Raw genomic sequence first — 27,782 nt, 5'->3', positions numbered from 1 at the left:
AACAACAGGGAGATATATGACAAGCGACAGCGGTTCCCGAGGTTCAAACGGTTATGTATATTTAAACCGCGCTGTTTTCAAAGCATCAGCGTGACTCACTGACGCCGTACACCAGGCTCTACTTGGGTCCGTTATCTCGCTGCGCCGCGTCATTCCGGCAGTCGCTCCCCGTCGATGGTTAGCGAGCTACGACGACAAGGCGAGCCCATAAAGTGCTCTGCACTTAATATATTCCCATTTCAACCACATACCTCGGAATGAACAGTGAATACGATAACCTCTTTCCGTTCAAAGACCTCATTTCGCATTACTAATCACCATGTCACGCTTCAATTCCAGTCATTTGCAATCTGTCAATGCCAGTTTGTACGGTTGACTTTGTGGATACTGAGGACATGTTCCGAAACCTTACATAATGCTTCACCAAAAACATAAAAAAATATCTGCAACTACCGTGTATATAAGATGCTATCAGTATTTCTCCTTTGCGTGACTAATGTGAGTGCAGTCAGGGACAAATTAAATGCGAACACGCAAATATGAAACAGGGCACGCCAAACCGAAATATACTGTTCGCGGAGGCCAAATAATTTCACGCTGTATGTTTGAAAGACAATTTTCCCAAAGCCACGCGTCCTTTTAACTTGCATGGAAAGAATTCGCCGTATTTGTGTGTTTTACTTCACATTTTTTGTTCGCGCTTCGTTTGTTCATGACTTTACCATGTAAATTCACCAACCCTCCTTCCCCTCCTCGCATTTCTCCTCCCCTCCTTACCCCGAATAATCCGGTTTAAAGACGTAATTGCATATCTCTTTCCCTAGTCTCTTCATCCAACCTTCCATACACTCCCTCCACCCTACTTAGTTTGAAGTTAGCGGTGATTCACGTACGTAAAATTACAGGCTGCAACCTCCTTCTCCCGGCAAACACTGAAGCTCCCGGGACTGTGGGTTAAAAGTGTCTTCCACTCCCTATCCAGTTCGTCCCACTCTCCTTGGTTTTAACCGAACAAAACCCAAAGCGAAGAGCCCAGGAACGCCAATACCAAAACCGTGGTTGTGAGAAGCGAAGGGGCATAAGAATTTGCTAACCTCCCAGTCGGGGTAGCCATGTTCCAAGATTTCTCCATGGTGCGATCCGGGAATCACCACGAGGCAGCCGTTCTCGCGGGTCACCTTCTCCATAGCAGTCCAGGCGATGACAATGCGGTCGGCCGGACGAATAGGAAAATATAACAGGTCTTGGTGCAACGGGTGGCGCGAGGTCAGGGCGCCTGGACGAAGACACGACCCCCGTTGTAGCAAGACCCGCCAAAAGGCAGGAAAAGAAGTTCCTAGTTTCAGAACACCTCCCGTATAAAGAACGCGCGGGGAAATGTGTTTTGAGCACTCCGAACAATGCAAAGTTGCAAGGAACATCCCATTTCCAAGAGGTTTAGGCGTTACCATGCATTATTTCTCAGCGTGCATAAAACGGTGTCCCTAGGGAAAAGTGACAGGACGTGCTTGATGGCGGAGTTTTCCAGAGCACAGCCGTTCCAAGATGATGTCAAAAAGACCCTTTATTGGTAAATTCAATCTTTGTCACTATAGTCAAAATAAAGAGAAGAGACGTTCCCAAAGAGTCTTTACGGGGCGGAGTTAAGTCGGTATTTGGGCGCTGCTCCTCGTGGGTGCTTTGCCACGTACTCTTTAACGTCACACAAAATAAATGTGAAACGAGGGGAGAAGTGGCAGGCTTATATTTATTTCCTCCAAACAAGGCATCTTAAGCATTCTAATAAAAGCCTAGAGAGCTCCAAAACCAGTAAACTCTCAAATAAAGAGAAAAACATTTAGCCTTTAGAGCCCCTTCGTAAACAAATTCTTCAGTAAAAAAACTGACCAAAAAGAAAACATGACCAACACAATATCATCAACTCGCATGTTTCGGATCAGCAACACAAAACTAGGCAACATCACGGACCGAGAAGTGACGCTCGTGTAGTGTCACATCATAAGACGAACTGTAGGGGTAACTACAGTCCTTTTTTTTTTTATTTCTTACTTTGCCCCAGCCTAGAACCAACGTACCTATATTAAGTTCCGCTGCCAAACTGCACTATTTCCTAAGGGAACTGCGGTCACAGTGGAATCTTAACCTAAGGCGTCGCGAAAGTCTCGCGCTGTAGTATGTCACTGCACACCTGCTAAGATTACCTTCTCAGAGTTATCTGCCTCTTGCTGAAAATACCAGAGGCTATCAGAGTGATGCCAGCCGGTCGGAGTAGCATTTCCGGTCAGCTAACAGCTAAGCAGTGAAGAAGTATTAAGTTTGTTTACTGTTTTGGAAAGCAGCGTTCCGTCCTTCGGAAGATGCGCTATTTTCACGTCCAATAGTACATACTTTAAACGTATAGGTAAAGCATTGAAGTGAAAACCCTGAAACTCTCGCGGGGAAAGTGGATGCTTGGTGAAATATGCCCTGAAATACCATCAGGCCGCACATCGCGACGACTCTCAACAGTGTTGAGACTCTATCTGCCAGATAATTTTGACAGATCTTCATACCTGACTCCTACCGCAGGTGTAATTTGTGGAAGAAACTCGGAATCTGCACACACACTTCAATGTATAAGTGAAGGCAGTTCTTAAACCGTGCCTATTAATCATGAGTAAATGCTCGCATTGTGTGCCCCGGTTATGTTCTTGCGTAATGAAGGCAATGTGAGCTGGAGATGAATGTTATCTAAGATTTATGCAGTTGGAGCTTTATGTTACCTGCAAGCCAAATTTTTACATAGATGTTCAATTTAAGCGCCTATTATCACCTGTACACGCTAAATGCAAGCCTACTGGAACCTACCAACCCCTAATAAGGAGGTATCATTGGTTCTATATATTTAGCTTTAAACTATTGAGTAGAAAAGTTGTACTGACATTGAGAAATATTGTAATTTTTCTGGGATAATTGCGACCAGCATTAAAAGACAATGAATGTAAAGTACAAATGCATTATTAAACAGAATTACTCTTCGGTAATTCAATCAACCCCATTGACGCCAGGAAAGACTGTTGCTGTAAGCAGTTTTAAAATATTTCAATATTTCCAATTTTGCGCTACACAGCATCAGCAGTGAGGAACTTCCTTATGCAACCTACCGCGATGAAGCGACAATGAACTCTGCCTTGTTGAAACACGGATTCATCACTATGCCTCTAGAAAACCCCTCTAGCCCTAGCGCTGAAACGTTTGGTTAGTGGAAGCATGCGACGCCGGCGAAGGTGGATTGCGGTATGGTATTGTGACCAATATCAAAGGCTTTTCTGGCAGCCTCAGCATATAAAAAAGACAGTACTTGCCCAAGAGTGCCATATGAGAGAAGACATCGCGTTCGTGCATCGCACATGCACTGCTTCAAGTAAATTTGGTAGACACCGCACCTGCAACATTGTCCTTCCGGCTTTTCACATTGTGAACTCGACTCCCGCAACCCTGACATATATCTTGCCTGGACCCTGGAACGCGCGCCTGGGAAGTCTAATGAGCTTGCTCATACCACAGCCAGGCGAACCGCACGTTCCCGGTCTCCCACTCCCTCAGCACCTCCCGAGGAGGCAACCATGCCGCTGCTCGCACATAACGCGACGTCCATTCGTAATATCGCTTTTCCGGCCGAAGCAAAGGTGAACACTGCAGACTCCGTCAGGCCAATACATTACTCCTTACCCCTCCTCCATGCCATCCAGCATACCTCCTATGCCACCACTTCAAGCTACTACCTTATTCCATGTACAGTATACCATATGGTTTGGGCCTGCACCCATGCATAATAGCTCTCCTTCCATGCCACACCCATTAGTAGTGGGCCGGCGTGCTGGCAAGCGTGTACCAAACCGACCGCCTTCGCGTAGTCAACGAACCGGGCCTCGTCAGCGCAACCCAGGGACTGTTGAAAATCGAAGCCCCCCCACACAATGCCGAGGACAAAGAACTTGGACAATTTAGTTTAGCCTCCAACTGAATTAGGCGTTACTGCTCGTCTTGTCATGTTAACCCCAAGGTAACCGGGAACTGATGCCTTGAGAACTAAACATAGCGGTGACTCGATCATCACAAGATATATCCTTACCACACAAATACCCACACCACTTTGCCGCAATTGTGAAGCAAAAATTACCGCGTGATAGCGAGTCACAGCAGACGCTAGCCTACTTGCATCTTACCGGCGTCGGGTGGCTTGTTGAGAAGCATCGAGTGGATAGCTGTCACATTTGGCCCGCAGAAAGACGAAACACAGTCCAAGACCTAAAAACACATTCAAAAGTAATCATGCATACCCGAGGCAAACATTACCTCGGCCATCGCAGCCTGGATAAAATACTCGTTAGCCATAAAGAATAAAAAGCAGAACTCCTAATATGGTAATGCCGTGAAAAATAAATTCGTTTGTGCTGCAGTTGTGGGACTATCTCAGTGTGCCAGGTTTACGTATGAAGGATATTTTAGCATGCTTCCATTTCGGAGGGAGAGTGCCGGTAATCCAGAAGTGATATAATATTTGATGAAAGAGGCTATAGAGGCATCATCGGGGTTTCAGAGAAGTTTATTGGTTATGCCATGTGGGCCGAGAGCTGTATTTGTACGGATCTTGAGGAACGACACGCGTACCTCAGCTTGTGTGATTTCTCGATCTAAATGAGGGTGTGGGGTCCAGATTATTGGGGCCCATTCAAAGTGGGGCCCTGTGCGATCTATGTAGCCTGGTGATGATCTAACAGTTGGGTGTTGGTGCCGGGATATTTGCGGTCAAGCTGAGTGAGTCGTGATCGGGTTCGGGTTCGGGAGGAGCAAGGGTCGAGTAGGTGTCGGATAAGGGACCAGATACGGCGCATACCTAGATTTCCGCGCATCTGATCGAAGAGTTGTGTCCAGTGGAATAGGACGAGCTCAAGGGCGTGGACCTTAATAGATTTTACTGCAAAGCAGTATATGTCTAACTCCCCTAGTTTTCGTTCCGGTATCACCGATTTACACGGCGCTGCTCCGGGGTTCCTCCTCGTCGTCGCTGACACCTCTTTCACAACAATTTTCCCCTCGCCTCCACCGATGCCCCTTTGGCAAGTTGTACAGGCGGCAGCTAACGGCAGTAGTGCGGTTATCCCATGATTGCGAAAAATAAACACAAGCATGGACTGGCGTAAAAATGCACTTACAATTCCTTACTCCCTAATAAGAAATTTGTGCCCACCGCGAGCTGCAGCCTTCTCCGTCACGGCGCATTTCTGCTGCGTCTCAGGTAGTGTTCGCATCCTGAGCGAACGCCCAGAAGCGTGGGCTACTATGCTGCTACCTCGCAGCGCACCGCCTCCACCGGCCAGCATGTTGCAAATCGTGTTTGAACCTGCCGCGCAAATGTCACGCGGTTCAGATTAGCCCCGCACAAGGGAACAGAGATCACGTTGTTGCAACTCGTGTTTGAACCGCCCGCGTAATAGTCAAGCAGTTGGATTAGTGGAGAATGGAACAGCGGCTGGGGAAAGTGCAGGGGAGGGTGCTCCTTGGTGGAGACGCATGAAACATGTGCGAGGGAAAGGCAGTGAGAGAGATGACGCCGTACCCCCCACGGGTCGTATTCCGCCTCACCCTTCGCTAGACACTCCTCTCCTTTTTTCTTGCATCGCTACTCGTTCACTTACGCAGATACGTGGACTAAACAGACGCCGCTCCCGCGAAGGCCAGGTAATGCCTGCCAATGGGCTGCCTCATAAAACGACCGAAACCCGCCGTCGCTGTTTGTGCTGAAATTCCACTTCGCCAAGTACCTGCGAATCCCTCCCGGTTGAAGAGAAACTTGCCCAGTTGGAACGATGGCGTGGGTCTATACTTCTTTTTCAGCTTGGAAGACCTTCCTAGCAACTTTTTCTCCGGTGTCTTTCGCGCCCACATATGCCCCATCACCGGTTACCGGTTTATGCGTAGACGGTTGGCAGGTGGAAAAGGGGGGTCGTGCACGCACAGCTAGGCTTCATGCCGCTACCGATGTAGTTCCGGTTGTGCTGGTGGGAGATATATATGTCGACATTACAAGGCTCAATGCGCTTAGTCGGCTGTCCTGCTTAATCGACTGGTTCGGGTGTGGGTTGATGTGTTACATAGACATCTTATACAGACAGTAAGATGCCTACGAGGGGGAAGGGAAACGGACAGCTGCATGTTTGTACGCGAGAATAGAGCTCAAGGGCTTCCAGGTTTTAAATCGTTATGGAACTGATGCATGCCGTTTGTTTGGAGTACGAACAGCAAGAAATGAAGCCAAAACACAAGTGCGAACGGGCGCAAAAACAACGGAAAGCTGCTGGCGGCGCCATTACCGCCTCAAGTTCAGCTCGTCGAGTACTGACGAATCCCTTCCGGATGAACAGCAAATTTTCCGCATGGAACGCCGGCGTAAGCCAATACCACTTCTTCAGAGGGCTTTCAGGGGAGGATACTTTCGATGGCTTCTGTCACTTCTAAGCACGCGCACATGACCGGTTGCCGGTTTATGCGGGCGCAGGTTTGAAGGAAGGAGGGTCGGGCGTGCACGAGCAGATATAGGTTCTATGCCCGTAATGACGGATGGCACGTCCGTCGTGCTGGTGCCAGGTTTAAAGGCGGACATTAAATGGCCCGATGGGACCTGTCCAGAGTTCTTGTGGTAAAGTGGAGTGGGCTTGTGTGTTACACGAACAGTAAGAGGCTTACGACGCGGGAGAGATACAGGCAGCTGCGTGTTTGTCTGCAAGAACCAAGCTTGGATCCTTCAGAGGTTCATTCAGCTACTTGCATGGCTAGCTATGCTCCACCGCAAATTACAACCCCTTTCGTACCTGTGGCAGAGTACAGTAGCTGAAGAGGACCTTGTCGACGCACAGCTCTTGTATTTTGTGGACCACATGCTCACTGATGTTGGCATTCAGCTTCCCTATATCTTTCATCACTGTCAAGCCCGGAACGTCCACCTTGCCCTCGGCAATGTCTTGAAAGCGTCTCCTGGACAGTTTTCAATTAGGAAGCAAGTGAGAGAACGTGCTCTGGCACTCAACTAGTTGACATGCCACCTACAACACATCTGTGGTCTGCAAGTTCAGGAGATACTAGTCGGTATCATTTACTCATTTTTGTAGTCAGTTCCTGTGGTTTTGACGAATGCACTACCAACTAATCAACCTACAAGATCAGCTTGGAGTCAGTGGGGGCAACCGAAATACCGATTGAAGATCAAGATTCCCCGCTCCAAAGTTCCTGCTGAATGCTGCAGCCGCGACATCACTGCACTGTCAAGATACTTTTTTTTTCAGAATGCTAAACAAGAAAGACGAAAACAATTTAAAACGTTATCATTACCGAATTTTTGGGTTGGCTTAAGCTTAGTTTGTTTTTCACTTTGACACTGCAGATTTCCTTCACGTGAGTCTACATGGTTAAGTAACGACACTGTATTATTTCATGGGTCACGAGAGAACGTGTACAAGAATATCCTGAAAGCTGGGACAGTGTGAAAAGTGGCTTTAAACCAACGTACTTGTAGACCTCAAGGTCCCGTGGAGCTACGAGGTTGCGAATGATTATGAAGCCATTGTCCTCGTAGAACCTTCGCTGCTCATCAGACAGACATCCGCTGCCAAGGGTGAAACGTAAACCTCCCTTAGACTGGGCCGCACTGATGTTGTCAACTTCCACCTGCAGAAAGAATAACACGATGACTCCTTTGGTGGCAGCGCATGGTAGCAGAGAAGGGGTGTATGCTTACATTACAATCATATTTATTGAGAAAAGCAGCACGAAGTATTGAACTCGTTTAAAAAGACGGTGTTCCACGTACATAAATTGGAGACAAACGCTGTTTCAGATTGCAATCAGTCTAGCACCCTAAACACATAACTCAATGGCACACGATCGACGGGTCACCCAGAGTGTTCATTTGTAAGCTTACCACCTTCGCCAAGGAACAAAAACCAGCCTTGTAGGAAGGTAATGACGAAACTTTTTGAGAGGATAATTATGTCGCAGAAACTATAAAATCTTCAGTTCAAACCCTTTTCTAACCTGTCACAGTTTCACAGGCGTGAGCCGTACATTGCTTCACGAAGTCCGAATCTACCAAAACCACACAAAAACAACCATCCCCATTAACCCCCAAAACAGGAAACGTGCAATAAAGGTAAGGCGGGTGCCTGTAGAACACATTAGGCGTAATTTTAAGTAGCGACTGCTCCAATACCACAGAGTAAAAAACAATACAAGAGTGAACTTTCGCTTTCTGCCAGATAGATAAAATCATCAGCACTTGGACCAAGTTCAGCTTTCGGCACCTGGTAGATGGAGTTGACGCGGCGCTAACACCGCAGCCCATATTCCGCCCCCGCAGCCGAAACGTGGCTTGGCAACGGAGCGGTTGTTTCCGATAACATTCCGTTCATTATGTGCCACGACGGTCTCTTTATAATGCCACAGCTACGATGCTTCGTTAACCGTATTAGTACTCACGGTGGCATTATCTGGTTGCTCAATCGCGGCCTCCGCAATAGGCATTTCCCAAATCCCCCAGAAAACGATGACCACCGATAGCATTGTACGGGACAGCAGTTTCTTGTGGAGTATATTTGCGCAGGCTAAACCTTGAACTGGAAATGCTTTCTACTGCTAGCGCCACAAAATGCTTGTTTTAAGACATACCCGAAATGTTTTTGACCAAAAACTTTCTGAATATATGAGTCTGGTATTTAAAAAAATCGCAGCATTTTATGTCACACGCTGACCGGGAAACACACGATGCCACCTGCGTGATAAAGGAAATCAAAGCTGTACAATAGGGAAGAGGCAGTTTCAAAAGCATAGCTGTTCACAGCAGTTTCTACTGAGGAGTGCCATATTTACACAACTAAGAGTTGCACTTACCCTTGCAAAAGCTGCACTTGAGTATCAGCAATGTAAGTGCTGTGGATAAATAATAACAGCAATATATGCTGCACGTCTTCTTTAGCCATAAAATTACGGGCAATTTTCGTATGTCCCTCAATTGTTTAGCGAATGGAGCACCTGCACGCATTTGCAATGCAACACTTTGTCTGAAGTGTGGGGACGATTACCAACGAAAGCACTTAGACACCACGCAGTAAAATAAAAACGGACTTACGCTTTGCTGTTCTTCAATCTTGCCGAAGACGTTGGCTATTTTGCCTCGTTCTAGCTGGTCGGACTTCAGACGCTTCTGAACCGTGAAACCTTGATGCAGAGAGACACAGAGAAAAATTTACTGGCGCGTTCCTTTACGCATGTGTATTCCCCGGTCGTTAAGAATAATACGCGTCTGCAATAGCGTATTCACAGTGATAAATATCACTAAATGTTATTTTAAATATTACCTTCAATGTTCTGTGGGGCAGTGTTTCATTAAAGTGCTGAAATTAGGCAATGCAACCAATCCCAAAATCTTCATGACATTACCGGTCCCCGCGCTGTCCCTATTTATTTATTTATTTATTTATTTATTTATTTATTTATTTATTTATTTATTTATTTATTTATTTATTTATTTATTTACCATATAGCACCCATTTGTGGGGTTATTGCATTAGCCGGGTTCATGGCACAAAATACAATATAGTCTGTACAAGAGGCCGCAAATTGGCAAAGAAATTAAGTGTAATCATGACAGACCTGGTATTAGAGCAGGTTTGCCAGCAACATGCAAGGAAGTAGTACATCGGTCTAACGCCATAGTAAACAATTACGATAACGTGATTCAGTGTTAGTATCTGATTACAAGTACACCTACACACACCCAAAACTGTGATCGCGCAAAGATAAATACAAAAAAGTGTGGTACAATTACGTGTTCACAACATTTTAATTTTAGTAAAAAATACCACCCGAGTTAAGGGAATTCGCGTGGCCAAGCAACGAATTCCAAAGCGCTGTATTTATTGTTAGCAAAACAAAAACAGTATTTCAATGTGTCCATGCGGGTATAATTAGGGGAGAGGTTAAGCGCATGACTGCCTCTGGTCAGTGCGGGCACGCATATGTCACGTATTTGTTAGAAGACCGGCGACATGCACATTGAATGATGTGGGGGGAAAAAGTTCAAATATTTCATTTGGCGACGCAAAGGTAAGGTGGGAAAATTTAAAGATGGTAGGGCCGCGGATCGAAAAAACGTACGTCGTAGAGGCGATAAATAAATCCGACCTTTTTCTTTTGAAACCCTTCAATATTCCTAATATCCCCTCGGAACTTTCACAATTCTTAATAATGATATCAATAAATGCCGCTTTTTGTCCTGGCCCTCCCTGCCTTCGGTGGTTTCGCTGCAGTACGTTCTTCCTGTTCCATTCCTTTTTCAGCACTAAACCATTCTCACCCATCTCCGTTTCATCATTGTTTACATTTTCTTTAAACACTTCTGTGTGTTCTTTTTCTGTTTTTTTTTTCCTCTCCCATTTTCTTTCTTTTAAAGCCCTATCTTCTTTTTTACTCTTTGTGCTGAGGTTGTACAGGTGCCCGCCTATGCGTCTTTACTAAATGTCGATAAAGGTTCCGCACAATGCAAGCATAAGCGAGTGCCGGTCCGATGAGTGTTCTCTACGAGTTTTGTATCTTTCGGTGCGTAGGTAAGTGTGCCCCTTATGTAACCCATTTTCATAAGTGTTATAAGGCAAACGTAGAGGCAAACGCAAGTCGCCCACAATAATTTGCTCTTGAAAGTATTACCGAGGTACTCCTAGTCAAGACTCTTTGAAGATTGATACCAGTGAATGAGTTGGTGAAATTAGACGGAGAACGTTTATGAGAAAAAGACACGGAGACTGTTTTGCCGAAATTAACGGTTATCTCCCATCGTTTGCACCATGCGCAAAACCTAGAAAAATACTCGTTAAGTTTACGATAATACCGTGTGGATCCTAGAAGTGAATTTCTCTGACAAGTCGTTTATGTAGAGCAAAGGTTGCAATGGTCCAAGGGCTGTGCCCTGGCGAACACCAGAAGTTACGCACTATAGATTAGATACTGAACCACTATAACTATAAATTCTGCCCGATGTGAAAGAAAGCTTGAAATTCATTTCACAGGGTCGTTTAAAATACAATTTAATTTGCATATCAGATCAGTAGGAGATACCGTGTTGAGATCTCTGCTGGAATCAATGAAAATAGCGCGGACATCTCCGGAATCAAGGGCCGAAGAAATCTCATATGCGAACTCTGTCACTGGATTACTGTGCTAAAACGGCGTCTGAATCTATACTGTAAATGAGACAACATGCTGTTCTATATACTTCCTAATGTGTTCATTAATAATATGCTCCAGTAGCTTACACGAGTAGGAAGTAGGTGATATTAGCCTATAGGTCGTATTCACTGGCGGCACGCGCTTGCCAGCAACCATGTGTGTCGCCTTAGTAACGGGTACGTGCCTGCTGGGGCACAGCGGCGTGTGCATGAAGCCGTCCCAGCGAACTCAAAAGCATTACCTCGACGTTAATTATTCTTTCGCGCAGTGTCCCACAGCCCACCTGTCGCAAGAGACGAGTAATTAGTCGGTGCAGATCAGCGTACTGTCAGCTTCCGTGTTTCGGTATCGGCAGACATATTGGTCACTGATTGCTCGCCCTACAGGCGAGCGCCTCCCCTTCGGCCACTTGCCATTAAATGACACTTGTCTCCCAGCTAACGATGCATTCACGCTACCGCCGTATATCAGTCGCCGTGCTCATGAACCTTACAACTTATTTCGAAGCCGTATTTAGTTTTTGTATTGTACGAATCTTCCATGGGCAAGGTGCGGGCTCATATGCTCCAATTTCGGTGTTCTCACGCAACCACACCGCAGCGTAGGCTCTTCGTGCGTCGTGCGTGCTTTCTTTCGAGATCGCGGCTCCATTTTCAGTGTTGAAGAAGGGTTTTCAAGGAGATGTATAGCATCACCACGCAATGTCACTGCGATTATTCACATCTGTTGTCACCACCGCTAATAATCGGGTGGTAACGGCGCAGACGGTGGACGCCTGGGCCCGTTTTCTTTCCTGCGAGATGCGGACGCACGCCCAGGCAAGGTGGGCATGGTCGTGACGGTTTTCAGTGTTGCTAAGAGAAGAAATTGGACGCTAAGCTTTTAAATGCAGAGCATTTCAGTAACTCACGATGTCACCCGCGTTGTCCCGTCGTAGTCCTCACCGTCGTTGTCCGCACCCCTCCCCCTACACTATATAAAAGAAAATACTATCCGGCGCCTGATTTCGATCCCTCGACCCTGCGGGCGGAACGTAATGTACATGGTACTCTACCCACTGCGCCACAAAGCCGACACAGAATGGGACGCTACGAACGCGCCTTATATCCTTGACTCATTCAAATTACTGCTGACGAGTGCTCTCTCGTCCGCAGTTGCCACAAGTGCAACAACATTAACGTAACGCAAACTACTTAACGTCGTGCGCCCCCGGAAATGCTCTGCATTTGATCGTGCCCCTCTCGAGGGGGATGTTTCACTGCGTCGCCATGCGAACAGTTTGCCACGCTTTAGTTTCAGTTCTTTCTTTGCTGGGGTGCCAACGAGCGGCGCCACCTCCTCGCACTTCGCCACGGGAGGATCCGCGGCGGTGGCGAGAGATGGCGCTGGCGTCTCCGCGGCCGCGTCTGTGGCCTCCGCGGGCACCGGCGCCGGCGCGGGGTCATCTTTTTTCATAGTGTATTTTCCTTAGTTACTGAGCCAATGCCCGAACTTGCTCCTCTTTGCAGATCTAATACTGATATCGTGTCCATGTCGGGTGTAATTTCAATGCTTCTTAACTTAAAAACGAAGATATCAACTGGCCCTGATGGGATACCGAACGCTATTTTGTGAATACCGTCTATAGTTGGTGAGAATATCCTTTTCATCGGACTTAATGGAATCGCCCTAGTTAGTTTCCATCAGTCAGAGCCTGTTTCGAAAATTTGTCGAATATCACGGTACGATAGCGGCAAATTCATATAGAATAACGGACCGAGAACGCATTGGGAATGACTTTAGAACCTCCACCTTTCTTAGTGTTTTAATTAAATATTAGGTATAGAACGCCTTCTTTTCTCATTATAATGCCCGGTGTGGATGGGTTTGTACTAAGAAAATGGCAAAGTTTGCGCTTAGTCGCCGAGGGCTTGAACCAGGGAGATGCTTGAGGATTTCATTAAATGCAAGCACTGAAGGTCCCACCACCGCGCGTTGCATTAGGTTTGAAATTGGTTATTTACATGTTCCGTCGTCCCTTTTTTTGTGGTAGTAGTAGTCATCGTCATATTCATCTATATCGTCGTCTTCCTCATGCATGACTGGCGGGCCCGGATTGTTTTGTCCGCACGCTTTCACGTGTCTCCCAAAGTGGAATACGTCGGCACGAGCTAGAATCGGCGGCAACCGGCTTCGCGAACTTGGCACCTGTCGCCTAAGCTGTTTCTGCTCCGACGCACGTGAACAGTTTTCTTCGTATTCTTTTGCGCGCGCAACGCGCAAGCCGGGACGACGCTGGGTGTCCTTGTAAGGCGCGTGCTCACAAGCGCGGTAAACGGCGGGATTAACTACAAATCGGGATTTTTCCATGACCCCGCGCACATTACGGCCACCAACAACACCTCCGATAATAAAAAACTGCTTCTGGGGTGTTGCGAGTAAAAAAGAGACTGAAAGAAGCTTTTCAAAGCCTTTGAACACTCTGCTAAATCATTATTGTTTAATAGTGGATAAATAATGACGCTGACGTTGCATCACAGTGTTGATCACGAAAGCTCTGGATAATTAGCTATGGAGTTGTGCACGAAACAAGTTGTATACTGAACTTGAAAGCAAAGTTTAATTTGTTTCGAAGTTTTTTGTTTGCGTGAAAAAATCTGTTCTTACTATCAGAAGTACTATGTGACCTTGCATACCAATATGCCGTGAAAGATGCAAGATGTGGTACATCCATGGAATATCGGTACTTTTCTTTTTTGTTTTATTCGGCACAAACAATAAAATATAAGTTTTCAGCAAACGTTCAAAGAAACTACCAAAAGCATCAACGTTGTCAGATGTGGCGAAAGCTAACAATGGTTCAATTTTATGTGCTACGCAGCTGAGAATGGAAACGTCATCAGTGCAGTTAAAATCGTGCAAGGAAGCGACAATTAATTGCGGTTTCGAAACTTCGGACAATACGGAAGGGATTACTACGTTGTGATAGGAGATGCCATCATAATATCGCATTTACGCACCTTATCAACAAATTCGAACCGACGAATACAAAGTCAAAAAGAACGCTACGCCGGCTTAAGTCAGTTACCACCTGGGTATGTCCAAAGGGTAACGAAGAATTGTAGGTTGTCACCTACAACTTTGCTCACTGCAAAGTTGTAGGTGACAACCATGCGTAACAATGGAATTATGGCTAGTAACCTCACACGTACACGTGCTGCGCGTTTTCGTTTATGCCTGAGGAATCCGAATTTCATTGATGCCTGAAGCTTCCCTGTAATAACTAGGATGAAGATTTGTTCTGTCGTTGTCCCAGGAATGAAGTCACAAAAAAACCAGGTCGAGTTTTAACTCTGACGTAAAATCGTGAATGCATATTTAGAAGTCAGGTAATCTTGTATACAAATTTCCAGATTACAACAAATTGACGTAAATCAGGTAAGAAAGGAAACTTGAGCTGCACAAGATTCCTCCTGCTTTCCAAGCACATTATTTTGTTCGCCATCAGAAGCGATGGGGCAGCGCGGATATACGATAGCTCTTGAAAATGAACCAGGCGATTTTTCTTAGTACTATTCCCCGGTCATGAATATATTTATTAGAAACGGCCCCATGCAACGCCTGCGTACTCAAGTTGATGCCTAACAATAGAAATATAGCTAGTAACCGAACTTGTAGAAGTGCGCTTTCTCACTTATGCCTGAGGAATCCGAATTTCCTCGAGGCTAATGCCAAAATCTTCATACTCTAACTGTAATTAGTCTGCTAGTAACAGACACTCGTAGATATTTTTATTCGCTTCTCCTTTTAAGCGTGCGGTTATTAGCCTCTGCTATTCGATATAATCCTGTAGGATAATTTTTACTTTTCATTTAAAGTAACCACTTAGCCAATATATTTATAACATAAATTTCAATGACGGTCGTCTTCTTGAAAACGCTTGTACGCGAGGCTGCATCAGATTATTGCATATATAATGCAGAAATTTTGATTGCAAAGTATAAAAAACACCATCGGCGTTGTATAGCGTCCTCGGCAATCCCAGTTACACAAGGTTGCTGTTCATTGCACGTGCATTAAAATGAAAAAGTGTACTCATGAATTGCAAATGCGGTTGGGCGACTTCCTGACGTCCTGAATGGCTGAGATACATGCATGATGTTACGGGGAAGAAAACAGAAACCTTGTCAAAATTCGGAAGTTGAGTACACAACCGGTCACAGTGCAGTACCTGTTAATTTGCGCTGATAGCTTATCACAGCGGTCGCACTGAACAGCTCGAAAGGCCCCCTCTCTTCTATCTCGATTGTTGACAAATCACCTGTATAGCGAACACTGAGCATATTTTGCATTGTTTATTCTTGGTGTTGGTTTGCTCAGGCTGCTCTGTCGCGATTCCTAGTTTTATGAGCTTGTTTATGAACTTTCCATTACTACGTTTAAAAAAAAGTACTTCGAAGGGTAGTTTAGGTCGCTCAAGTGGGAATGGAAAGCAAAATGTGGACGCCGATGGTTGCGGGCAAGAATACTTCCTTCGGAATTCTTTTCCCAGTTTAGTCCTCTACGTCTCGTTTTTTACGCCAATACTTCCGCTGTGCCTGCCTCCGCCTTCCTCCTCGCGCTCCCTTCTCCACAACGTTCATTCCTTATCCGCAAGTTTGTCTTTTTCATCATCCCTGAGCTAACCGATGGTTCCATTGGTAACGCCTACAGCGATTCAAACCCCGCACACCCCCCGGGGTGCATAAAAGCTCAGCTCTGCAAAATAATTTTGCCAATTTGACAGGTTCCGGAGAATTGAGCGATTAGATATTTGGACTTGTCTATCGCCTTGTGTGTGAATCATGTGTGTTGGCAGTATGAGCCACGTGCTAACAAGCCGCTTCTTCCTTATCACTCGGCACACTCAAAGCTGGTGAAGAGGGGAATTGTTAAATTGTGCATTTCGGACGCGTTGACCAAGTCTTGCCCCCATGCGGTGCAAACCGCTTTCAAAAAACAAGTTAGTCGGTTCGACGCGGCTGGATACCCCCAACACTTGATCGTGTCAGTGACTGAGGGCAGCCTCAGGGAACTGAAATTGTGCCATCGGAAAGATGGGCATGACGAGCCTCCCCGTTAGAGCGAAAAGAAAAAGGTAGCGGTTGTACCGTACATTAACGGCTTGTCGCATGGATTAAAGAAGATTGCTAACCATGTGAACGTGAGGGTAGCCCTTAGTGCTCCCCACAAGCTTGTGAACATCGCTAAGGTGATACTAAGACAGGTGTGAATAACTTGGGGTGCCATACAAACCACCGTGTGCCGTACGTTCCGTGCACTGAGCGTGTCGTATATCATATACCACTAACTTGCGGCTCATCCTACGTCGGTCAAACCGGCAGGTGTTTGAATGACCGGTTGAGGGAGCACAATAACAATGTTCCAAATGGCAAGGAGGGTTTTCTGGCCCTTCATTGCAAGGATTGCACACGTAAGTGCGAACCACAGCTTGACAAGTGCACAGTGATAGGAAGAAGTGGCAATGAAACTACGCGGGAGATAATTGAAGCACTTGAAATTGGGCGGTTGGGCAGTAAATGTGTCAGCAAGACTTCAATAACCTTGTCACAAAAAGAAATTAGGTTCCTTTCCAACACGCGTTCTACTTCGGGTGTGACATGAACAAGTATCTGTATAGATTGGGACACGTGCATGATGTGTGTGAGGTAGCAGAGTGTTGTAACTTATTTATATATTTTTTTTTGTCTGAGGTGAATGTTTTTTGTTTTTGTGGTGGTGTATATAAAAGGTGCAAGTTTTCCGGATTAAAATTTCAGTTGGAAGTTAGCGCTCGTCCCGTCATCTTACTTGTCTTCGTTTCCCGTTCTTTACGCTATAGTATTATAATAAAACTTACACCCGAGTTTTAACATGCTGTATAATTCAACAAGTGGTATATTACAAAGTCATATACCACCACCGCCGCGCTAGGGTCAGTTTAAGTAGCATGTTTGCCAGTCGAATAATAAAATATTCGCATTGTTTAAAATTGTAGTATTTTTCAGTACTCGCAGTTTTACGACATCAAAGTGAGCAGAATTTTCTTCTTAGTATTTTAGAAGGGATGATTCGAGGCAATTACTGTTACATAATTAATATCCCGTTTGAGACCAAACATATGCAAAAGATGTAATTTTTATAAAACAAGTAAGCGAGTACAATTTCCAACCTTAACTCAAACCTTAACTTCTTATCCACGGAGAACTACTCTATTCTCACTGAATTATCTAGATCACAGAAGAACGAATACAATGGGGAGGATTAGCTCAGAATTCTCGAGACTTTGAGGTGTTGGTTACCTACCCAGCCTTGATACCACTGATGACCGGATGAAGGCACATCGCCGAGAATACGTGTACCACATGGCAATAGCAGGGCCTCACCGAAACCACCGATAACAGGTTGAGCACCGCTAGAGTCAGGGAAAACGAAAAAGATCGGCAGAAAAAACGCATCGTGTCACAGAAAAAATCGGTTGATAGAAGCGGCGGATGAAAGGCCAGATAAGCAGGAACAGTTTAACAGTTTAACCAAGCTTCGAGCACGGTGGATGCACGCAGAAATAAAATCACTTCAAGATGAACAAAGCATCAACAAAGAAATCGCACAACAACCGCCAAACCTCTTATTAAAAGCTTAAAATTCAGGTCTGGCTTAGCCGCAACTGGCCTTAAGCTGTAGTGGGCCCAATAGATGCATTCAACCAGGGACGAGTCCGGGCCGTGCGCGTTCACTGGGCTTCACGCCAAAACAAAAAAGTGATGGCTTTTAAAGTGTAAGCTTTCTCAGTGGTACAGATGGCATCTGTAAGGTCCACTTATGAGTTAGCGGCCAGGTGCCCGGGCTGCGCGTGAGAACGCGCCGCTCTGTCTGGCGACGTAGCACTGCCGACACTGCGCTGCAGCCACCGCTAATTCGTCGCGGCGTGCGCGGGAGACGGATTGTCTGGCCCTTCGCATTCCTCAAGGATAATCCCCCATTGAGAGGGCAGACGGCGGCGCCGGATTCCAGGAACACCTGCCGGACCCGCTGGGATTACCGGCGTCTCCATTGTTGTCGCGCCCTGGTCAGCATGACGCACTGTCGCCGTCTTTCGTTTTCGCCCCGCGGGGTCGCTCGAACTTGCTCGTCTACGAGCGTGCCGTTGACCCGAAGGTGGCGGCGCCTCAATGAATATTCCGTGGCGTGCTGAGTGACAGCTGTCTACACGTATTTGGGCACGCCCATACGCGTGTACGAACGCTACAGGGGCGTTCCCGAGAGAGTGTGATCTCGAGGTTATATAAGACCCAACTTGGCCGTTGGAAATCGTTCTCGTCTGAGCGCTGAGCTGGCAGTTCCCGGCGAGACAAGGAGTCTCGACCGTTAACGCTAGGTTGGGATTTAGGAGCCCCCTAGTCGAGGTTAAGATCGCGTCGGAGGTTCAGGGTGCAGCGCCGCACCGGGCAACTAGACGGATCTTGCGGCGAGACAGGGTCTCGGCCGTCGTTTCTCGAGCGGTTTGTGTACGCTCCGAGAATAGGAAGAGTTAGACGAAGTTGAGGAGCTCGAGTGATTTGTGCGCACTCGGAGCTAGCGTCTAGCTGAAGTTTGCAGTTTTTCCTTTATTATTCATGTAACCAGTTTTCCCACTGTAAATAGCTGCATATAAACCATTCGTCTCATTTAATCAACCCCAACGCCTTGAGTTCGTCAATTGGACCGCCGCCTCCAAGAACTTCAACACCATCGCCCTGCCAGCCTCCTGCCAAATCAACCGGAGCCCGGGCGATTGGGTTCCTGATCGACACCGGACTTCGGGGGAAACGATCTTTACTGGCGCAGCCCGACAGGATTTGGCAGAAGAAACCACCAGGCCACAACCAGGGGCAGCAAGCAGACGCAAGCCCGCCTTCATCGGCGGCAGCCGAGCTCCGCGCGAAGGGGAGCGGCAGAGCCAAGCCAGCGCACGGAGCCAGCGACGCGGCAGCCGACCACCGGAGGTGCGGGTGAGTGGGATTTCTTGCGCTTCGTTGTGGCGGTGTAGGCTGAGTCTGGGGTTGCATGGTAGTCACGCGGAGCATGCAGACGAACATGGCGGAAGGAGACGGAAATGGTCAGACGCATGAGGCACCACCTCAAGGAGGAACAGCGGCAGGAGGGGTGGTCCAGGCGGAGTCTGAGGCAATGATTCTTAGACGAATGGAGTTGGAGTTTCAAGAGCGGAAGGAGAGAAGAAAGGAAAGAGCACGAGAGGCGGAGGAGCGAGAGAGAAAAGCAGCGCGCGAAGCAGAGGAGCGAGAGAGAAGAGAGGCGCGAGAATTTAAGGAGCGCATGCAAAAGCTGAGGCTCGAATCTGAAGAGCGGTTGCGAAGGTATGAGTTGGAGCTGGCGCGGAGAAGGCAGACGCCCTTGCGCTCGGGCGACCGCGAGCAAAAACAATGGGGCACAGATCCAGCCAGTGGTAGGGCGTCAGCGAAGTGTAACGGTTCCGGCGAATGTTCGGAAGTTGAACCTTGCGATGACAAAGCAAGCAGCCGTGACTCCCTGCGCGAGGCTAGCATTTCCGCCGATGTCGAACGCGTGGAGATGGATATTGGGATGAGGAGTGACGAGGAAAGCGCGTCCGATGATACCATAGAGCGGTGTAATGAAGCGATGCTGGAACCTGACGAGCGGCCTCGCGGGCAAAGTTTGGGGATAGAGCTGCAGCGCATAAGGCAGAACCCGTCGAGCAGGCCCAGTTATGCACTGACAGCAAAGTTGAATGGGGGCAGCCCGTTTTTTAATTTGGAGCCGCGTGAGAACGAGATAAGCGGCCGTGGCTGCGCACAGGTGGCGAGCAGCTCAGCCGGAAACAGCTGCATGGAAAAGGAAGCGAGCGTGAAAAGTGTTCCAGCGAGCGCGGTGTCAAAGGGTAGCCCCGTTGTTGCGGGTGTAGAGCCGCCAGCTGCTTTTGCGCCGGACACTGCGCTAATGCATGCGGAACTTGCTGGCACGGGCAGTAGCCAAACTCTAACCGGTGGACCGGAGGAGACTGGAGTCGCGCAGGAAAGTCTCGGGGCCCGCCGCGCTCTAAATTCCGCTCGAAAGTTGCACGTGAAAGTGAACGCCGTGTCGGGCGTTCAGGCGCTCGCCCAGAGGAGAAGGGAGAGAGAAGACGAGAAAGCATGTGACGAGGCGGAGCGAAAAAGAGACGGAGCTGACGATCGGGCTGAGGAAAAGCAGGAGTTAAAGGCGGATGAGGGAGCTGAGAAGGTAGACTGGGTTGAACATGTAGAAAATGGAAGAGGAAGTGAGAGAGAACGCGAGAAGACGGAAGATGAGGAGCTCAGAGCATTTGACGAGGGTAGGAACGATACGGAGATGTCGCGTGGGTTTGGTAGTCTTGAGGGTGAGAGTGTAACCGAGGAGGCCGATGGAGAACATGAAAACGCAGGCGTGGAGACTGCGAAACCAAGAATGAGAGCTCCCGAGGAGGTTGTGAAGGAGAGGGAAAAACCATGTGAGGAGGCAGCTACAGTTGAAGGCGAGGATCGAGACGCAATCGGCGATCTCGCGGAACCGGTGGCTGAGATAGAGCTTCGTAGCTTTAGTGTTGGTTGCGGCCATCACCGAGATTTAGTCGGGAGCCGCGCTGGATGGGTTGACGCACTAAGTTCTGCGACCTGGCCGTGCGTCACAGGCCCGAGCTCTGAGTTGTGCCAGGATGAGTGCGTGCTGGGACAGCCGAAAAACTGTCTTCGTCAGGCCGTTGCTCAGAATGCACCTAGCGTGCACGAGCGGTTTTTGGTAGCGACAGGTGCTGGTGAGGTGGTTGTTGTGGGGCAGTCAGCGCGCAAGGGAAAGAATGATCCCGAGAAGGTCGTCGCTTTCGCGGGCCGCCATTACGCTCCAGCATCAACCCTGCGCTCACGCGGCCAGCGCGCAGCATTGCCTTACGTTGGGGCATTGGAGAGGCATGGCCACTTGGCCTATGGGACAGGAAGCGAAGTCGCATTTTGTGATACCACTCCGTCCTCTCCGAAGTTGTGTTCGCCTCATGGGGCTAAATTGTCGAGACTTGCGTTGAAATTGCAACGCTACGCGGTCTGGATCATCTGCAGAGGGAGCGGGAAGTACGCGAATGCACTCCCCTGCTTTCAGATTGTTGCTTGGGGAGGCTAGTATTGAATTGCCTCCGAGCCTTAACACCGCCACGACGGACGTGAACGTTCCCGTTCACCCGTCCTTTTTCGTTGGTGGTGTGTGTGTGTGTGTGTGTGCCGCGGTTGTGCGCGACGAGATGCCTTGAGTGCTCGATCCGTGCACCGAATTGATCGATCCGCGCACCGAACTGAACTTTCTGTGCACCGCAAGTGAGCGAAAGCACAGCTGGACATTCTTGAAGGAACGTTATCATGCTACGCCGTCACGGAGAACATTTGCGCGCGTGCGCATAGTGGCAATGCAAACTTTATTAACGTTTTATTTTTGTTGACTGCAAAGTTGCCCGCGTTCTTTACCAGTTCTTATTCCTTTTGTCCTTGTTGTCGAGTGCCGGAATGATTGTGCGCGTTTGCGGTTATAGCGCGCATCAGTGTTATAGCTTGAGTTGTCCCGTTGTTGGTGGCGTTTACGCGCTCCGGAGACACGACCCAATTTCTTTTTACCCGCACTTAGTGTTTTTAGCAATTTTCTGGTGTGTTTCCGGTTTGCTAGAGAATTTCCGTCCCTGTTGAACGGCTAGTGAATAGGTTGTGTCTGTAGTTTAGGCTAGAGGGAGTTGGATCAGCTGGAGAAATAGAAGGGGGCTCATTTGTGGTTATACCTAGCTCCTTCCACGTGTTTTTTGTTTGTTTGTTTGTTCGTTTATCCCGCTGTTATTGCGGAAGGAGAGTTGAAACGAGTGGCCCTTTTAAATTCTTTTCGGATTGACTGAACCAAGAGGCCCAGTAACCCTCTTAAAGGGGGGAGTTGTAAGGTCCACTTATGAGTTAGCGGCCAGGTGCCCGGGCTGCGCGTGAGAACGCGCCGCTCTGTCTGGCGACGTAGCACTGCCGACACTGCGCTGCAGCCACCGCTAATTCGTCGCGGCGTGCGCGGGAGACGGATTGTCTGGCCCTTCGCATTCCTCAAGGATAATCCCCCATTGAGAGGGCAGACGGCGGCGCCGGATTCCAGGAACGCCTGCCGGACCCGCTGGGATTACCGGCGTCTCCATTGTTGTCGCGCCCTGGTCAGCATGACGCACTGTCGCCGTCTTTCGTTTTCGCCCCGCGGGGTCGCTCGAACTTGCTCGTCTACGAGCGTGCCGTTGACCCGAAGGTGGCGGCGCCTCAATGAATATTCCGTGGCGTGCTGAGTGACAGCTGTCTACACGTATTTGGGCACGCCCATACGCGTGTACGAACGCTACAGGGGCGTTCCCGAGAGAGTGTGATCTCGAGGTTATATAAGACCCAACTTGGCCGTTGGAAATCGTTCTCGTCTGAGCGCTGAGCTGGCAGTTCCCGGCGAGACAAGGAGTCTCGACCGTTAACGCTAGGTTGGGATTTAGGAGCCCCCTAGTCGAGGTTAAGATCGCGTCGGAGGTTCAGGGTGCAGCGCCGCACCGGGCAACTAGACGGATCTTGCGGCGAGACAGGGTCTCGGCCGTCGTTTCTCGAGCGGTTTGTGTACGCTCCGAGAATAGGAAGAGTTAGACGAAGTTGAGGAGCTCGAGTGATTTGTGCGCACTCGGAGCTAGCGTCTAGCTGAAGTTTGCAGTTTTTCCTTTATTATTCATGTAACCAGTTTTCCCACTGTAAATAGCTGCATATAAACCATTCGTCTCATTTAATCAACCCCAACGCCTTGAGTTCGTCAATTGGACCGCCGCCTCCAAGAACTTCAACACCATCGCCCTGCCAGCCTCCTGCCAAATCAACCGGAGCCCGGGCGATTGGGTTCCTGATCGACACCGGACTTCGGGGGAAACGATCTTCACTGCATCCTTTCACAAAAACTAATGCATTTCCCTATACACCGGTTGGTCGACCGAAAAGCAATGATAAGACCTCGGGACACAGCGCGTGCGTGAAACCGCTCTTCCATTGTGTCAAAACTGCTACTCGAAAATCCTGAAAAAGAAACAAAGCTCGCATTTTATCATGCCAATGAAGAAATATTTGAATGCATCGGTGTAGTTCCGAATAAGAAAAGCCACTGCCACAGGTAGGAGAATTCGAATGACCTTGACGTAGTACTGTGCTTATTCTGGGGCATTGAACTTCCTATCGGACGCCGCTATCATAAGGATAAGGAGAGTGGCACATTGTACTCGTTTATCGCAGCAGTCTTCCAAGCTTGCTGGGACAATCCGTGAACGCTCACGAGACGTCTGTTAGACGAGTATGCAGAATATTAATGCGCAGCAGTTTTTGCCGAGTACTCCCACCGCCAGGACCATGCAACTCCCTGCATTTCCACAAAAACGCTGATGTCGCGGAAGTTCCACTTGTAATCGCTATAATGGCGCAAATAGATATAACTGGTCGCACGAAGTTTTGAGAAACTAAAAAAGAAGAAAAATACAAAAAATACGTAAAATGGCAAAGCGTGTAACGCCCTGCATTTCCACAATAAGGCAGATTTCGGGAAAATTCCAAATGTAGTGGTTATAATAACGTAAATGGAGATAATTGGTAGAACGAAATTTTGAGAAACTAAAAAATGAAACAAATATTAGGCAATTACGGAAAATCGCAATCCCTTTAGCGCCCTGCATTTCCACAATAATGCGGATTTCCCGAGTGTTCCACTTCGAATCGTTATAATCGCGTAAAGGGAGGTAATTAATCGGACCGGATTTATAAAAACCAGGAACTTTGACTGAAAACTCACACTCAAGAAAACGGACATAAGAATGTTACGCATTAGTAGATACTCTATATTTCTGCAGAATTTTTTAATTATCTTGTCTCGATTTAATTTGCTTGTGTAGTTGGAAGGTTGCCTACGATTTTTAGATTCGTTCTGCACTTATTTACAGCAAACCAATGGAAACATTTCAAACGAAAAAACTTTCATCAGCAAACGTTTTAAGAGCGCAAGCGATACACGTATGTCCTTAATTGTAAGACGCTTTGTAGCCCCAGCAGGCACTGTTTACACTCATTAAAATATGAGATACGGTTCCTCAAAGACCAAGAGATTGCATAGGCCTGAATTCCTTAATCAAACAAGCTAGTAATGACTATACCAAGGACAGATTGGAGATTCAAAACGACTTTTGTATGTATGCATCCATATAATAAATCCGTGACACTGTACACAAGTGCAGACATGACGAGCAATACAACGAATACTAGAAAAATCGATATTATAATCTTATCCGGCTACTAGTGCATATTTCCTGTAAGCAATGGACAGCAGGCACTGATGAACGAAGTTAGAAAAAGAGAAATATTCCCACTAAGTGGTCACTAACAAACTGAAGACATGGTATTTTATGTGCACGAAAAGGTTGTGCAGTTTAAACTACCAAAGGTATATATGTCAAAGAAATCCCACAACATTCTGCAGGTGAAGTTGCAATGCGATTCCTCTCTCAAGATCATGTGCTTTTAAGTGTGCTTTATAGTGCTGAAGTTTGAGTACAACCTTTTCTTTTGTGCTCCACGGTTTAGTCAGCATTATTAGCGAATATTGACGGAAAGTTAGAAAAAGTTCCTCGCAACACACATTTTATTTCTAACCAATGGCTTGTTCAGGGACATGCATTTAACAGAAGTGGAAAGAACGTGCCATACAATGCGGTTCACGCAACTTGTGAGATAATTTGTCTGGTTGTGTTTTAACCTTGAAAGTAACATCACCTAGTCCAGTTTATACAAACATATTCATGGTTTTCATGTTTCTTCACCGGAATACCACGCCTTTCCTGAGTGCTTCGGAACAGAACTTGACTCCTTGCGTGCCAAACTTATCGTAGTCCTTTTATTTTGCCCTGTTTTTGGTTTGTCAGAGAATTTTTGTGTTGTACCGAGTGATGCTTTCTTGAATGAAGGCCCCCTGCTGTTTGTGAACTATTCGTGTCGACTTTGCTATGGTACACAGCAAAGAAAACCCTGTTACCCATGGTGAAATTCTTCGTCAGGCTATTCCTGACGCTTATCATTTGCCTTATTTGCGTTGAAACCTATCGAACTGGTTGGATAGAGAAAACTGTTGAAGTGGCAGCACCCTCGCAGCGGATATCCGCGTCTACATAGAATTGACTCTTTCTGTAAATCCCGTGTTCCACCCGACCTAAGCAAAGCGCCTGAAGGTGTACTGCATCGTTTGCGTCTCAACGTGGCTTACACCCGAAGCTTCAAGTTTAAAATACGGTTGGAGGATTCACCACTGTGCCCCACGTGCGCTGTGCGCGAGACTACCGAGCACTTGCGTAGCCTTCAGTTGTGTCACTTCCTTGGACCCTGGGACAACAACAATGACTCATATTTAGGGACAAAAATTGTTCTGCGTTTTTTGCAAGATGCCGGACTGGACGAAACTTTTTAATTTTTTTCATTGTGCGCATGACTACGTCTTTGCGTCGTCATCTACGCTCTGACTCCTTTTTCTTGTAGGCACTCTGCACTTCCTGGACTCCATTTGCTCAATTTTTTAATCTTTTACTTAACTTTATTTCTTGTTTTTTTTTCTTGCACTTCATTGCGTACCATTTTTCATTTAACTTTTGTTTTCTCTCTATTGCTGCTTTCCCGATCTCTCACATTCACTTCACTGCATTGTAATCATCCCCATCTGGCGTAGCAAGCACTGCCGCTAGCAGAGCTGACCTCTCCAACCCACAGTAAAGAGTTCTCTCTCTCTCTCTCTCTCTCTCTCTCTCTCTCTCTCTCTCTCTCTCTCTCTCTCTCTCTATCTATCTATCTATCTATCTATCTCTGTACTACACATGTTTTGTAATGGCTCCTGTTATGCCTTCTGGCTCTATACATTATGCGTTCAGAGCGCTTCAAGCTGCTTCAACAGCTCGTTTTTGTCTTTTTTTCGCAACATGGTCGTAAACTAAACTCAATATCAACTTTAAACATACCATCGCGTCCGGTCTTGCGGCAGAAAACTTAACCGACGCGAAACCTAACACGACTATATGTTGAATGTATCAGGTATGCATTTCAACTTCGACAACCACGCGAAATTTGAAGCTCATTCGTTGCCTCTCAAGAATTATACTGTTTTACTCTGCCAGAGTAGGCATGCATGCGCAAGTGCGAGCTCGGTCTCCTTACCTTCCAGGTCTATTATCTTTTTTTATCGTTGACCTCATTCTTTACGAGCGATAAATTTTTGAAACCGATAAATTTGCTTGACAATGGATCGATGCCGCTTTAATTGTTTTGTGCCGTTTCATTCAAATATAAAGTCGTTGAAGCTTGTTTCGAATCAATATATTTCGAGAATTCTTTTCATATCTCGGCTTTCTTGGTTATAATCGGGATCAGCAGAATGTGACAAGCTGTTTCGGTACGTTTGACACGGCAAAGTGTCCTTCTGAGTTCTATTTTTCCTTTGAAAGATTTTCCACCAAATCCAGCACACTTCCTGAAGTAATATTTTCCATAGCCTTGGCTACATTTCAAAAATCCCGTCATAACTCTATGCCAAAAGGCACCAAGAACATTGCCTGAAAAACATGCAGAATACAAAAAAGCCATACCTGAATAGCACTTTAACGAATGCACAATAACTAACCAACTCGGCTTATACAGTACTGACAGCAACAGCCAAAACAAGTGTGAAGATTGGTGCTACGAACCTGCTGCCGGTGTGTAAACGAATTGCGAAGTCAGCGATGAAAGCGAGGGGCTACCACCATCCGCGAAGCCGGCTATTTATCTTGCCACAACGTAAAACACAGGCGTCTGTCCGGTGGTTCTGCTTCAAGGAGCCGTGCAGCCGGTTAAGCGTCGGTTTTTAAAACTCCTATTGGAAGCGATGAGGTGTTTTTCGCGAGTAGTCACTCGCGAGCAGGGGCCCGCTTTGAAGCGAACGGCGTACTGCGGGATCACACGACAGATACCGCAACGCGCTGGGAAATGAATATCTGGGTAAGCAATGATAGCAACGTTCAATGACCGCCGTCCATGAAGCCCGCATGCTATCTGATAGGGTGGCGATTTGAGCATTTTCTGCAATATTAGGCAGCTTCAAGTGCCGCAAGGGTTTTATCTAATTCAGGGCACAGCAGTCTCCCGACGAAGAATAACTTGTATTTATCCCTTAGTGGCCGTTTTTTACAGTGACTAAAGCTAAAGCTTTTTTAGTTAGACCGATGGGGCCTTGTCAAAAAACTAATGCATTTCCCCGTAGATCGGCTGGTCGACCGTAGGGAAAGATGGACCGCTGGAAACATGGCGCGTGCATAAAACCAGGCTTACCTTATGTCTAAACGGTTAGTTAAAAATCCCGAAAAAGGAACGGTTCTACATAAGACAATACCCGCATAAAAATACCATAATACAGGAGTACAGCAGTAAACGTTTGTCTCA

At 47.1% G+C, this 27,782-nt stretch overlaps 1 protein-coding gene across 2 annotated transcripts in view; it reads right to left on the bottom strand.

The window, feature by feature from the left end:
- Positions 1–27,307, bottom strand: part of LOC144158853 (putative phytanoyl-CoA dioxygenase) — a 52,103-nt gene extending 24,796 nt beyond the window's left edge. The window contains exons 1-7 of one of the 2 annotated variants that reach the window (XM_077690020.1): positions 27,050–27,307; positions 17,584–17,692; positions 9,164–9,252; positions 7,550–7,707; positions 6,855–7,017; positions 4,209–4,290; positions 1,095–1,276 (exon numbers count right to left, since the gene is read on the bottom strand). In XM_077690020.1, coding sequence (XP_077546146.1) covers positions 1,095–1,276; positions 4,209–4,290; positions 6,855–7,017; positions 7,550–7,707; positions 9,164–9,252; positions 17,584–17,644 — 735 coding nt within the window. In that variant the 5' untranslated portion in view covers positions 17,645–17,692; positions 27,050–27,307. Of the gene's footprint in view, positions 1–1,094; positions 1,277–4,208; positions 4,291–6,854; positions 7,018–7,549; positions 7,708–9,163; positions 9,253–17,583; positions 17,693–23,560; positions 23,712–27,049 lie in introns of those variants that run through there. The other variant, XM_077690021.1, reaches the window with a different exon arrangement.
- Between the last annotated feature and the right edge of the window lie 475 nt (positions 27,308–27,782).

Source organism: Haemaphysalis longicornis, unplaced genomic scaffold (assembly GCF_048455015.1).
Source record: "Haemaphysalis longicornis isolate Haplotype H1 unplaced genomic scaffold, Haemaphysalis longicornis Haplotype H1 scaffold_10, whole genome shotgun sequence".
NCBI lineage: Eukaryota > Metazoa > Arthropoda > Arachnida > Ixodida > Ixodidae > Haemaphysalis > Haemaphysalis longicornis.
The sequence above is the reverse complement of the archived record's forward strand: the minus strand, read 5'-3'. Positions and strand labels throughout refer to the sequence as shown.